The 13859-nt window shown below is 34.7% G+C and overlaps 1 protein-coding gene across 8 annotated transcripts; it reads left to right on the top strand.

The window, feature by feature from the left end:
* The first annotated feature begins 191 nt into the window (after positions 1–191).
* On the top strand, positions 192–13054 carry gps1 (G protein pathway suppressor 1). Of its 8 annotated transcripts, none has more exons than XM_087243364.1 (16): positions 192–329; positions 2787–2963; positions 3180–3272; positions 4840–5021; positions 5128–5292; positions 5389–5524; positions 6708–6785; positions 6861–6921; positions 7424–7509; positions 7635–7729; positions 7835–7940; positions 8033–8113; positions 8882–9019; positions 9651–9713; positions 9923–10057; positions 12639–13054. In XM_087243364.1, exons 1-16 carry the CDS (start codon positions 297–299, stop codon positions 12711–12713), a joined length of 1704 nt encoding a protein of 567 aa, XP_087099490.1. In that variant the 5' UTR covers positions 192–296; the 3' UTR covers positions 12714–13054.
* The last annotated feature ends 805 nt before the right edge of the window (positions 13055–13859 follow it).

The following is a 13859-nucleotide window of genomic DNA, read 5'->3' as shown; positions in this document are numbered from 1 at the left end:
GAATATGTTTATGAAATTTTGTTACATTTTATCACAATATAATTCACACGAGTAGTCAATATTTAATTTGAAAGGTTCCAATACATGTCTCACTAGTTAAATTGTATGCAATATTTCCCTTCACATTATCCTTTACTTTGTTATTCCTTTCACCTACAAAATATAGCTGCCAAATGCGCGTGCAGTGACTCGCGAAGTGTCAAGGTAGTGACGTCTCCGCGCTGCCTGTCGTCGACCACGCGCACTCTGATGCCCCGGATGTGTTTGTGTGCTCTGTTTCTGCAGAGGAGGAGGAGATGCCACTACCCGTGCAGGTCTTTAACTTTCAGGTAAATTAGCGCCTTTTAAATTCTTCTCCGTCGCCCTCCGCAGCACGAGAGCTGGTAGAGGTAGCACACCGAGGCGAAGCGCCGGTGTTTACGGTGTTAAATGCTCCTGTACGGCAGCCGTTGGCTCGTCTAGCGTGAGCTCGTAAGTCACAGCGGCCCTCAGGACGCGGCAGCACTTCTCAAGTTTAGCGGCGGGACGCGTTTATCCGCCCGCGGAGGCACTCCGCTGCACTTTTGACAATAAACACGACCCGCGGAGCTGTTTTGGTGCCCACCCGGAGGGCTCCTGTAGATTTTCTTGCGGTTGTTTGTGATAGACCCGGGTTGAAACTTTCTTTAGCCGGCTAAGTGTATTTAGCAAAGCTATCTCGTTAGCCAGCTGTCTGTTTTGTATCAGTTAGCCAGTGTGCTTGAAATTCAGGTTGGGTCTCTTAACATACTGTAATACATTCACGGAAACCCGTCATTTAGATGTTCCATACCTATATATAATGCCTAAAATACTGTCTGTGAAGGCAGCACACTGGGTTTTGAGAAACAGCCTTTATAATTTGCTTTCAGAAATGATGAAGACACAGAGCACTAAATATTTCAGATTTAAACATTTTCGCTTTTTATGACAGAAATGTTTAAATGCAATTGAGCTTTTCACATTTTAGTAAGTGATATTTTTATTTTAGAAACTATAGACCTGTTTAGTTACTAGAATACCGTTTATGAAACTGTAAGTTACATTACAATGAACCCACTTTGTTTTTGCAGAGAAAGTGTGCTCTAATGTAATGTTAAATTTAGATATAGCCATTAATGTAACCACTAGACATGCTGATATTCTACAATACAGTATATAGGCATGGGATGATAACAGTGTTCAAGGTATTCCCCAATTTGGAAAAGTCAAGGTTTTAAAACCTTTAAAATATTTGTAATATCATTCCTAAGGTATGAGTAAGGTTTTTTTTTTATTTACATTTTTTTATTTTTTAGGACAGCAGTATCTCCAGCAGAAAAGATATCCAAAGATGTCGTTTTAACGTGTACATTTTTTTGTGTGTGTTTTTGAAACTAATGAAGACCGCAGAAGTCCATTATTCATTTGAATTATTCAGCCTGACATGTTTACCACTCCAAAATATTTTAAATGTTCCTCACAATAAAATATATTGTGTTCAAAGGGGCAAAATGTTTTTTTGTTTTTTTACCCAGACTTTTAAAAATATTTTAGCGCAGTAATCTTAATACCGTCATACCATGTAATCGTGATATTAATATCCAAGGTTAACATACATCAGAATCTTATACCTGCTCATGCCTAACAGTATATCCTGATAATTAGCATGTATGATTTTATTTTGAGCACTTCAAAATATTGTGTATAATGCTTTTATGAATATTCAGATTGTTGTACCACTACTGCTACTACTGGTAGTGGTGTTCATCACAGCACCAAATGCTTGAACATTTGATAGCATAAACATTTTAAAATGAACATAGTAACATTACCATTTTCAAATATTAAGGGGATAGTTGACCCAAACAAATAATTCTGTCATCATTTACTCATGCTTTACTTGTTTCAAACCTTTAAGTTCTGTTAAACACTAATGAAGATATTTTGATGAAAACTGTAAACCTGTAAATATCGACTTTCATAGTGTTAGATTTTCTGACTAGGGAAGTCAATGGTTACAGGTGCTTAGCTCTTTTCAAAATATCTTATTTTGTGTTCAGCAGAGGAAAGAAACTTTCTAAAGATTTGAAACCACTTAGGGTAGAGTTTCCTTTAATGTGGAGATTTAATGTAGAGTAATGTGGCATACACAATGCCAAAGATATTTATTCAAATCTTATTCTTTATAGGCCTCTTGTTTACAATACCTTTTCAATTAGTTTGCATTTGTTAACAGTAGTACAATAAACTAAACTGGCGATGAAACTTGTAAAGCATTTATTTATGGTTTGGTTGATTTTAATGTTACTCCTAATTTTACATTTATATAATAAAGAATTAAACAACATATATGTCTTTTTATCAGCCTCTTAAAGTAACCCTTTTTAGCATATTATGCTAATATCATGATAATACCATATAAAATGTTGGCACTTAAAGAACATTTGATGCCATATTATCTGGTTAACTCTGCTTTGAGTGTAATATTTTAAAGAATAAAGTCATTAAAAAAAACTAAACTAATTGAATATTGAAGCAATATTTACCTCTTGATGTCTGTGAAAGTGTGAATTGATTTGATAGCATGCATCAAAATTCAATATGTTTGCAAATGTACTTGCGGCCACTTTTATCTCACTGTGCAAATAATGATCAGATAATGATCACTTCAAAAGTATAAACCTTTTTCTTTTTGGCTGGTTTATATTCATGTATTCATTGACTTGTTATGTCTTCGAACTGCTGCCGTCCCACTGTGATTTTGATAAGCATCCGCCTTCATACAGGAGAGTCTTCTTCAGTCAGGGTGGATGGATGCTGAAGAGCAGGATCAGGGTAGAATCAGGGAAAGCTCAGGTGTAGAGCTGAATGTCTACTCTCAAACAGGCATGTCTGACCAATACATGGAGTTTACAGTGAGATCCAGTGTGTGCAGCTTCAGCTTTTCTTCACACTCTCTGGAGGTAACCACACAGTTTAGGCAGACAGGAAGTGAAGCCGTTTGAAAGCCCTCAAGCTGATGTTCAGTGTTGTGATGTTTTTCTTTCCACATGAGATTTGGGCGGCTCTAAATATTCCTTAGAGCTTCTTAAGTATGTTAGGCCTTTTTTTTTGCTTAGTCTACTTTGTTTTGTGTTGCATATGCTTCCTTATTTTAACAATGCTTTTTGTGTTAACAGGGGTCTGTAGAGCCCATGCAGATAGATGCTGACCCTCAGGAAGACCAGCAGAATGCGCCTGACACCAACTATGTTGTGGAAAACCCGACATTGGTAAGTTCAGTGTTTAATGATTGAGATATGTCATGTCCTTATTTGTTCATGTAATTGTGTATTAGGTTCCTCTGTGTTGGTTTTATTTCCACAAATACAAATAACGTTAAGAAAAGAATAATTAAAATATCCTTTAACTTTCTCTTTGTTTTGAGATTATCCCATCAATGAAAAGTTGTATTTTTTTAGTGATGCACTGATTTGACAAATTATGACCAATAACCAGTAAATGGCTATTTTTATAATTGATATGTTATTTAGTATTAAAAAAATATGCACTTAACAAAACATGCAACTGCTACAGATGTGTTTAGGCATCGCAGTATTATAATTTAGGCTAAAATAAGAAGGATTATTTAGTTTCACATTAAATTATTAAAGGTTTGACTTCCCTGCTATTAATATTAGTATTATAATTTATAATCTTTTTAAATGAGCATTTGTTGTTATTATTTCAATTATTTAATTGCTTTTGTTTTGTTTTTTATTTTCAGTTTTGATTGTGGTAATTCTAAGGCAAGACAGCATTTCTAGGGCACTGTTGCCATTTCCTGTGGTTAAACCTTTTATTTTAAAGATGTGCAATGTTGAGTCTGAATTGCACTTGACCAGGAGCTACAGAACTGTATTTAATCACTGTATATTTATGTAATATTTGCAAAAATAAATTTAAATTTGTGCGTAGAATTTTTGTCTTGTTTATAGTCTAAATATCTGAAATATCATTTCAAAGTAAAAATCTAAGTATTTCATAAACCCCATGACCAGTTAATTTAGCTTGTTTTAAGGGAAATCTCTTAATTATGACTTGTGACTTCTTCTGATGGTAAAAAACAAAACAATATTTTTACTTGCTCTAAGATTTTTTTTTATATATATTTGGACTAGAAACAAGACAAAACAAAGAAAGAAAAGCTTTTTTTTCTGTTGTAGTTGTTAAATTTATCTACCTGAATACCGTTAGACTCTCCAGAAAACGATCAATTTCAAACTATCCTGTGATACTGTATTCATATCACTATTTATCGCAGAAAAATAAAATATTGCAATGTCAGATTTTTTCCTTAGCCTTAGGTATTTGTGTAGTTAGCAAAGGTGTGCCTATATTTAAATCTCTTTGTAATTTAATATTCACAAACCATGTCAAACTTTCATTTGTGTGAAGTAGGATAGAGTAATATTGGAAACTCAATATTTAGTGTACTTTTTTTGCCAGTGATTAAACAATATTTTTGTAGTTGCCTGGCCAACCCCTGTCCTAATAAATGTTTTAATGAATTACTTATTCAAGCTCTGCATTCAAGGTTGCGGCTGGAAGGGCATCCGCTGCGTAAAAACATGCTGGATAAGTTGGCGGTTCATTCCGCTGTGGCGACCCCAGATTAATAAAGGGACTAAGCCGACAAGAAAATAAATGAATGAATGAAGCGATGCATTCAAAATATTTAATTCGTTTAGAAACAATAGAAGTATCAATTAATAAGTTTAATAACGAAAAAGGTGCCAATATAAAATGCTTGGTTGCTTATCTGTGACTCAGAACTGTGCTCTATTTTTTTCTGTACAGGATCTAGAGCAGTATGCATCCAGCTACAGTGGACTGATGAGGATCGAGAGGCTGCAGTTTATTGCAGACCACTGCCCTCAGCTACGAGTGGAAGCACTGAAGATGGCCCTGTCCTTTGTCCAAAGAACCTTTAATGTTGATGTCTATGAAGAAATCCATCGCAAACTCACTGAAGCCACAAGGCAATACCTGTTTTATTTTCCCCTCCATGCTTAACATTGATTCCTAATATGGAAAAACAAGCATGATTTTTACTAAGTCTGAATTTTAAACTCTGTTTCACCACAGGGAAGTGCAAGGAGTCCCAGATGCGGTACCGGAGGGGGCAGTTGAACCCCCTCCTCTCGACACAGCCTGGGCAGAATCTACCAGGAAAAAAGCCCTGCTCAAACTGGAGAAGCTGGATACTGACCTTAAGAACTATAAGGGAAACTCCATCAAAGAAAGCATAAGGTATGCCATACTAGTTGTCTCTTTCTCATTAGTATTATTTCCAATTATTGTTTAGCTGTTGTATTGAATATCTGAACATGTCCTGCGTGTGTTCAGGAGGGGTCACGATGACCTTGGAGATCACTATCTTGACTGCGGTGACCTCAGCAATGCCCTGAAATGCTACTCCCGAGCCAGAGACTACTGCACTAGCGCCAAGCATGTCATCAACATGTGTCTTAATGTAATCAAGGTGCGGACTCATCTTCCTACGTGGTCATTATCTGGTTTATTGGTTCATTTTATTCAATATTACTCTTCAGTAGTTATAAATTTACCCACATCAAAAATAAATAAGTATTTATTCATGTGGGTTTCTTGAAAGGTACATTTACTACCTTTTTGGTCCAATTGCAATGTTATAACTTTTTACATCAAAAACATTATAATTTGAGATTAAAGGCTGTTTTCTGTGCTTTTCTAAATGCCATCATCAGAACACACTCTTTAAATAGGAGGGATTGATGGTAGACTCAATGGTAAACGTCCATTGATGTAAATGTCTAATAGTTTGCATGTTGGAAAGGACCACTGAGGTAAACCTATGCATGTATATATGACAGCATACAACTGCTGTGATTTTTAGATTAAAGGTTATATATAGCAAAGAATCTTTAAAAACAAAGCACTTGTGACCACATACAGTTCTGCTAAGTAGACAAACAAGAAAGTTTTGGCTTCTAAAACTTGCAGGATATTTTTGTATGCAAAAGATTTATTAATGTCAGGGTTCCCACATTTCTTGAAAGTACTTAAAAATACTTGAATTTTAGATATATGTATTTAAGGCCTGGAAAGTACTTTCAAACAAACTAAGGTCCTTGAAAGTGCTTCAATTAAATAAATTAATTTGTTTATGGTTTTATTTCAACAGTGGTACTCAATTGTCAAAAACAGAATGGAAAAAAATGGAGAAATTACTAAATTAAAAATCCTGAATTTAAGTCTTGTACAGTAACACTGACAGATAATGCTCATTTTATCTATATTTCAGAAACCAAGTTTGAATGTCACCTGTATTAAATTCAACAAATATTAATTCAAGTTTTTTTTAACGTGACTTAAAAGTGAACTTGAACATGACATAAAACAGTCAATTTTTGAAAAAAAAATGTGTAAATTTTAGGTGTAAAGAAAATTTGAAGTACAGTAAGGACTTTCATGATTACTACAAATGCTGGGATATGAATTATATTACATTACATTAAGGTTATTGACAGAAATGGTGCTTTAAAACGTCCTTGAATCTGCTCTTCATAAAAGTGTGGTAACTCTGTAATTATAAAAGGTTTAAGACTTATTTCCCAGTTCATGACCTTTTCAAAGATTCACACAGCTTTTTAACAATTATTTAAACAAATGTAATTCCTTTATAGGTTAGCGTTTACCTCCAAAACTGGTCCCATGTACTTAGCTATGTCAGCAAGGCTGAATCCACTCCAGAGATAGCAGAGGTAAGTGCAGTCCCCCATTCTCATTTACTGTGAGATTTCAGCAGTCTGACTCTTTTTCTGTTTTTTGCAATCCAGCAACGAGGAGAACGAGATAGTCAAAACCAAGCTGTTCTAACCAAACTAAAATGTGCTGCAGGCAAGTACATTATTTGTGTTTTTAGTGTTTTGTTAATCTGTCTTTAGACAAAAAATACTTATAAATATACTATATAGAAAACAATTGTTTATACATGAAAGCATATTAAATGTAAATGAAGTGTCTGCTTAATGTTTCAAATAACGCATGAAAATTCATTGTCAAAATATGTGAAACACTTTGACATTATTTTGAGTAACTGAATTGTTTATACAAATATAAAACAACAGTCTAAACATGAGAGCTCCCCTTTGATTAAATAATGCTATTCTACATTAAATAAAAAAAACTGCTTGCTTAAAAATGGGTCAAGCCAATTGATTTGAAGAATTGATACAAATTATAAAGATTTAAAATGATGATGATTTAGTATTTTGGGGGCTGTGATGTGATCGTAAAATAGCCTTTTGATATGGAATTGAATACATTTACTGGTGTTTACATTGCATTGACTCTTGTGGAAGTATGAATTGATGTCAACATCTTTCTCTGGTCACTGTAGGATTGGCAGAACTTGCATCAAGAAAGTATAAACCGGCTGCCAAGTGCTTCCTGCAAGCCTCCTTTGACCACTGCGACTTTCCTGAGGTTGGTGCCATTTCTGACCCTGCTCTAATGCTGTGTCATATTGAATTGCATTATAAGTTGAAATGAAGATGAGTAGATGCAGTGCTTTCCTACAGTTTGTAATGATATTTTTTTTCTCTCTTTAGTTACTTTCTCCCAGTAATGTAGCTGTGTATGGGGGGCTCTGTGCCCTGGCTACGTTTGACAGACAGGAATTGCAGCGAAATGTCATCTCAAGCAGGTGAATTTAAATGTTTAGCATTTGCAGTCTCTTTATATATGAGGTATATTTTTGGTTGTGGATCAAACCTCACTGATTTGTAATTTACTCTTATTTTTGTTTCAGCTCCTTTAAATTATTTTTAGAGTTGGAACCTCAAGTCCGTGATATTATCTTCAAGTTTTACGAGTCAAAGTATGCATCTTGTCTGAAAATGCTGGATGAAATGAAGGTAAGATTGACTAAGCAGAGTTTCAGATAGTAATTTCTGTCTCTTGTAGTTGGAATATTGTGATTCTTGAGTGTTTACTCTCTGTATTTCAGGATAATCTCCTCCTAGACATGTATCTGGCCCCTCATGTAAGAACACTGTACACACAAATCAGGAACAGAGCCCTCATACAGGTACGTAAAAGGATAATTTGTGTTGATTTGTGATCTTGATTTACATGTTAACCTTGACTTATGGTTAATAGGATTTAGATTTTTGTTGCATTGAGAGTAAGAGGTTGTTTTTATTATTGTTATTATTAACAATTACTGTGTTTATAAAATTATTCAAACACAAAGTAATGATATACAATGCAGTTTTATTTTTTATTTCTTTAGTGTTGTTTTTCTAACTGTTGGTTATTAATTGTAAGATGATTTTGGTTAGTTTTAGTCTTTTTGGTTGTTGTTTTGTGTCTTAATTTATTATATATCTATGGTTGGTCTTTTTTATTGGTTATTTCATGTGTTTAAAAAATAACATAGGATCAGGGTGAATAATACAACATAATATGCCAAAAATAATGTTTAAGAAATTTAAATCTAAAAGGATATTAGGATCTATTTAATAGACAAAATATATTAACAAAATCCCCAAATTTGAGCTGGAGACCTCTGGTTAAGTTGAGATTAAATGACCCTGTATATTTAAATCAATAGGATTCGTAACAGCAGTGTTCAATATGTCACCAAACGTTTTTGTAAGCCATCATGACACATGTACACGGTCAATAAATGTCAGATCAGCTTTGTCATCAAGTCTCACTTGGCATAGTTATGCTGAAATGAAATGCAGAGTGTAGGTTAAAGTTGAAAACGGAATGGGCATAAGATGACGTTTGCTCTGAAGTTGTGCTTATATGGCCGATTGATTGAATTGAGTCTTTTATCTCCCACGGGCAGTACTTTAGCCCATATGTGTCAGCAGACATGAACAAAATGGCCGTGGCCTTTAACACCACAGTGGCAGCTCTGGAGGATGAACTGACCCAACTGATCCTGGAGGGCCTGATCAATGCTCGCATCGACTCCCACAGCAAGGCAAGCCTGCTCTCTGCCTCTTTCTCACTCTTTCTCTCTCTTGTCATCCTGATACTCCCTCTTCTTAAATTGAGAAGGTGAAAATGTACTGATCATTTAGTCCTACTCAAGTGGTTTTAAACTTCTTCTTTTTTTTTCCTGTTTACCACAAAGAAATATTATTATATGAAGAATGTTAAAAAAAAAGTCATTCACACTCATAGTAGTAACAAAAAGTGCAATGGAAATCGGTTGCTGCTGCTTTTCAACATTCTTTTCATCATTTTTGGGTGAAACATCCCTTTAAATATTTAAAACCAACCTTGATGTAGTAAAGTACACAAAATAATAAACAACTTATTTCAGCAGATCAAGAATAACCCCTAAATCTTTCCACTGCAGTGTTACGGATGGGTTAAATATTACTGTAGAGTTATGTAGAGAAACAGAACACAGTGAGCTCATTAGTTTTGGCCACTGATATGGGATAATGTAGCAATTAATGTCATTGTAAATACCAAAACGTATTGTTTTAATGGTGGATAACAAAATAAAGCACAAAACCAAACATACCTCTTGCTCAATTTTCACTATATCAATTATTTTTTATCACAACCATATTCAAAATGATGTCTTTCCCTGCTTTTGAAAGGAAATTCGCCAAATGGGAAGTGCATCCCATAATTTGGAACGCAGTAGTGATATGCGGAAAAAGGTGGATAGTACTTTTCATGATGTATACAATTACAAATCAATTTCAAGCATGATTTCTGCTTTACAGTTGAGAGTTATGTGGTTATCAGAGGTCATGTACAGAGAAATGTTCAGTTCTGGCATCCTGCAGGCAATGATAATACCTTGACCTGGAATGAAACTTACCATGCCGCTCCTGTGAACTGAAAGTTGTTCTCTTTACGTTTGTAGATCTTGTACGCCAGGGACGTGGATCAGAGAAGCACAACATTCGAGAAGTCTCTACAGATGGGAAAAGAGTTTCAGAGACGAGCGAAAGCCATGATCCTGCGGGCGGCTGTGCTTCGTAACCAGATACACGTCAAGGTAACAGGGTCTCCAGGGTAACGTGTCCTCGCTCTGCTCTTCACCTAACCATCTCCCGTCCCATCCCGTCAGCATGAGCACCACACATTCTTCTGTGTTTTGTTATCTGTTGAAGCAGTAACATGTCTGATTTTTAATTTTTTTTATAGGGTTTATGTGATGGAGTCTTTACTGTTTTAATGTGTACATCACAGTCTGCATGAGTTTTGTTGTGTATTAAGTGAATGCTTAAGTACTGGCTCAGTTTAAGTTTGTCCCAACAGCACAAGTGTCAAGTCACCTTTATTTTTATAGCGCTTTATACAAGAGAGATCGTTTTTAAGCAGCTTCACAGCAGGTAGTTACAGAGCGTTCGGCAGTACAGCGATTACATTACCTACAAACTCTGATTTGATTTTATTTAGAACCAGAAAACTTTTAGTTCAGCTGCATCATGAATACAGTTGTAAACTGAAGCTGTCCACTTTTTCAGCTTTACATTTGTGCACAGTACAGGACACAGTACAAGTTTAGTAAGCATTAAATTGTCTTTTTAAGGCAAAAATCTAGGTTACAGTTGAGGCATTTACAAGAGAAATGATTGGGAAGTTTACGCTGTGCTTTAATATGATTTTACTAATTTAATTGTTACTAAAGTGCTTTTTTGCATCTTAAAATAAAAACGTTTTTACTTTGAAAGGATGGATTTAATGAATCATTCATGACAATAAATTCATTTAAGAATATTCTAAGTTTTCATATTCAGACAAACTAGATTTTTTCGGAAAAGCTTTAAACTTTTTCACAGTTCCACAATAATACTTTGTTTAATAGTGTTTATTATTGTAAATCATAAATGATTTTGAGCAGCAAAGCAGCATATTAATTTCTAAAGAATCATTTAACTTTGAGGACAAATAATGATGCCTAAAATTCAGCTTTACGTCAGAAAAAAAAATGTTTTAAAATGTTTTTAAAGTTATGCTAAACTGTAATATTTGATCGTATTAATGTTTAAACTATTTGATTGGATGAAATCCTGAAACACAAACGCCATTCATACATGTCTTTTCTTTCATTTATAGATCACCTGAAAAGTATTTTTTCCATTGATGTGTAATTTGTTTCAAACTATTTGAAAATCTAGGATTTGAGTTTTTTTTTTGTTTACATTTTAAAGTGCTTATCAAAAATGTGTTTTTTTTATCTATTTAAAGTAGAAAACATTTTCTTTATGATCTTTAACTTGATTATAATGATTTTTGGCATACAAGAAAAATCTATAATTGTGGTCCATACAGTGTATTTTTGGCCAAAAGTAGCCTTAAGTATAGGTCAAATTGTGATCCTGGATCCCAAATAAATGTATAAATGAGTATTAAACCTTAAATTGGTTTGGAGAGAAAGTGTTTAAAATGGTAATGTGCACTTTAGATATTTGGTTGCCAAGAAAACAGAACACTGTAAATTCTAGGGTTGGGTAATGAATGGTACCTGTATCTATGTAACCAGTATGCACCAGACTAATTAAGCATATAAATTTCAGCGCCACTGGTGCTGCAACAAAAACATAAGCATCAAGGGGTACATCAAAGGCACACGTAGGTACACGTTGTGTTACACCATCTCTAAACATTTATTTCTAAACAACTTTGAGGAAAACAGACACTGTGTGATGGTTAGCGTTGTTCTTGTTGCTTAGGGTAGGCACTCATGTAGGCAATGCGCACAGTACAGCACATCCGATGAGAGACTCGCTTCAGGAACAATATGTTGCTGAATGAAAGTGAAACTGCTGAACTGCAGTTAAGGTCGTAAAAATGTAAAATTAAACACCTGAAATTAACATGAAATTCTGGAGGAAATGTGGATAAGTGAGATGATGTAACGATATTAATAATTTATGTACTGTAACATGTAAAACGGGATCATAAAAAGAACATTCAAAAAGCAACTCATGTAGCCTAAACACCTTAATCATATTATTGTCTTATTCAGATTAATGCAAATAATTAGATTAATGATGTCCGTGTAAACAGTCACAGGCCCCAACACTAGAAAAAAAGTGTCCGCCTTTCCGCAGGTTAGTAACAAGCTAATGTGATGTCAATTGCATTGTGCAAATACTAAATTTATGCTAACAAATGATCAAAAGAAATGTATATTAATGCAATTCAATTTAAATATATAAGATTTGAATTGATTCTATACTTTAAACTTCAATTATATTGTTTGATTAAAATGATTATTATATTTTTTTTTTCAAATAAAAGATTTTTCTAGAGTCATCCACCATAATTTTGTGCCTCTGTTCAGGCACCGTTTTGGCACCAGTACCGTTTTAGCGGCGGTATCGAAATAACATCCAACCCTTCTAAATTCTGAATACTCTTCCCTTTTCTGCGATTTTAACATTGTCTCACTCTTAGTACATCAGCTTAAACTGTTTTATCAACATTGTGCAAATTGAGCTTAACCTGAATTGAGCCTGGAATATTCCTCTTCATCCCTTCATGAACACCAGCATGTTTCCCTTCTCAGTCTAGTTGATTTATTTATTTTCTTGCCACACTGGCGACTGACCCTCTGCTTCCCTTCACAGTCCCCTCCAAGAGAAGGCAGTCAAGGGGAGCTCACACCTGCCAACAGCCAAACACGAATGAGCACCAACATGTGAAGACTCGACCAGATGCCTCTCCTAGGAAAGTACACGGGGCCACTGCCGCATCTTAGGCCCCCTGTTTAGAAATCAATTATTTCCCCGCTGAAGAGAGAAAAATCACAATCTAAAGACTTTAAGTTGGGAAGAAGATCTCTGTTGTCTGTATTAAAGACAAGCACACCCTGTTGCTCAAATGAAAAGGAAAAAAAAAAAAGAAATGCGGCACTTAAGCTGTACTGGCCTGTTGTTCTTTGTAAAGAATGCACTTTCCTCTGTATCTTGTGACAAACCTTGATTACACATTGAGAAACCTCATCACAAAACATGCTTTTAAAATAAACATACATTCAAAAAGATGCTTCGGCTTGGAAAGCTTCTTGTTTTCGGTTTGATTGGTTTATAACACCCAGGTTAATTTAGTTTTTTTACTCAAGTCTGGTGATTGTGTTTTGCTGTTTAAATAGTGTATGTGCACACAGGCTTTTCATTTCAGTCAGCCAGCCTCAGGGATTCCTGTTAATTGTCATCCCATACAGAATCGCTGCATTATAAAGATCTGATTTCTTTTTAAAACCGTGATCTTCACTGCCTGACAGATACAATATAAGTGGCTCTTAGACCAAACAAGAAGCACTGCATTACGTTTTTGCAGCGCCTGTGTTTAAACGGTCTTTCATCTCTTAAGCTTTAACGGCCAAATGGATGCTTGAATTTATTCAACTGATTATATCTGAATCACATTACAACATCAATGCTGTAAAAGCGATCATATAAAATTGAAAATAGTTGCATAAATCTTTCACTGGAAGTTCATCATTGGCTGAAAAACACTAGCTGTGCATGTAGCTCATTCTTACCATAAAATATTTAAAGCATTAGAGTTGATGCATTTTTGTAAACTTGATTTAATGCACAAACATTTTGGCTACAGTGTGTGTGTGTGTGTAGGATTTACAGTAGATACTGTTAACTTAACCTGGTTCCTTTCCTGCTTTATTAAGGAGATTTTCACTCCAGTAAATGATCATGATCTCCTCAAAGACAGTCAACAAAACCAAGCATTTCATGGCTTTGAATAAACTGCAAAATCTATGCATTTTGGTCATTATTAGCAACAGAAGAGGGTGTTTTTTTTTGCCTTAAATTTATTTGGTAAAAAAA

This window comes from Danio rerio, chromosome 3 (assembly GCF_052040795.2).
Source record: "Danio rerio strain M-AB ecotype USA chromosome 3, GRCz13ab, whole genome shotgun sequence".
Classification (NCBI taxonomy): domain Eukaryota; kingdom Metazoa; phylum Chordata; class Actinopteri; order Cypriniformes; family Danionidae; genus Danio; species Danio rerio.
This window is presented reverse-complemented; position numbering and strand designations above follow the sequence as displayed.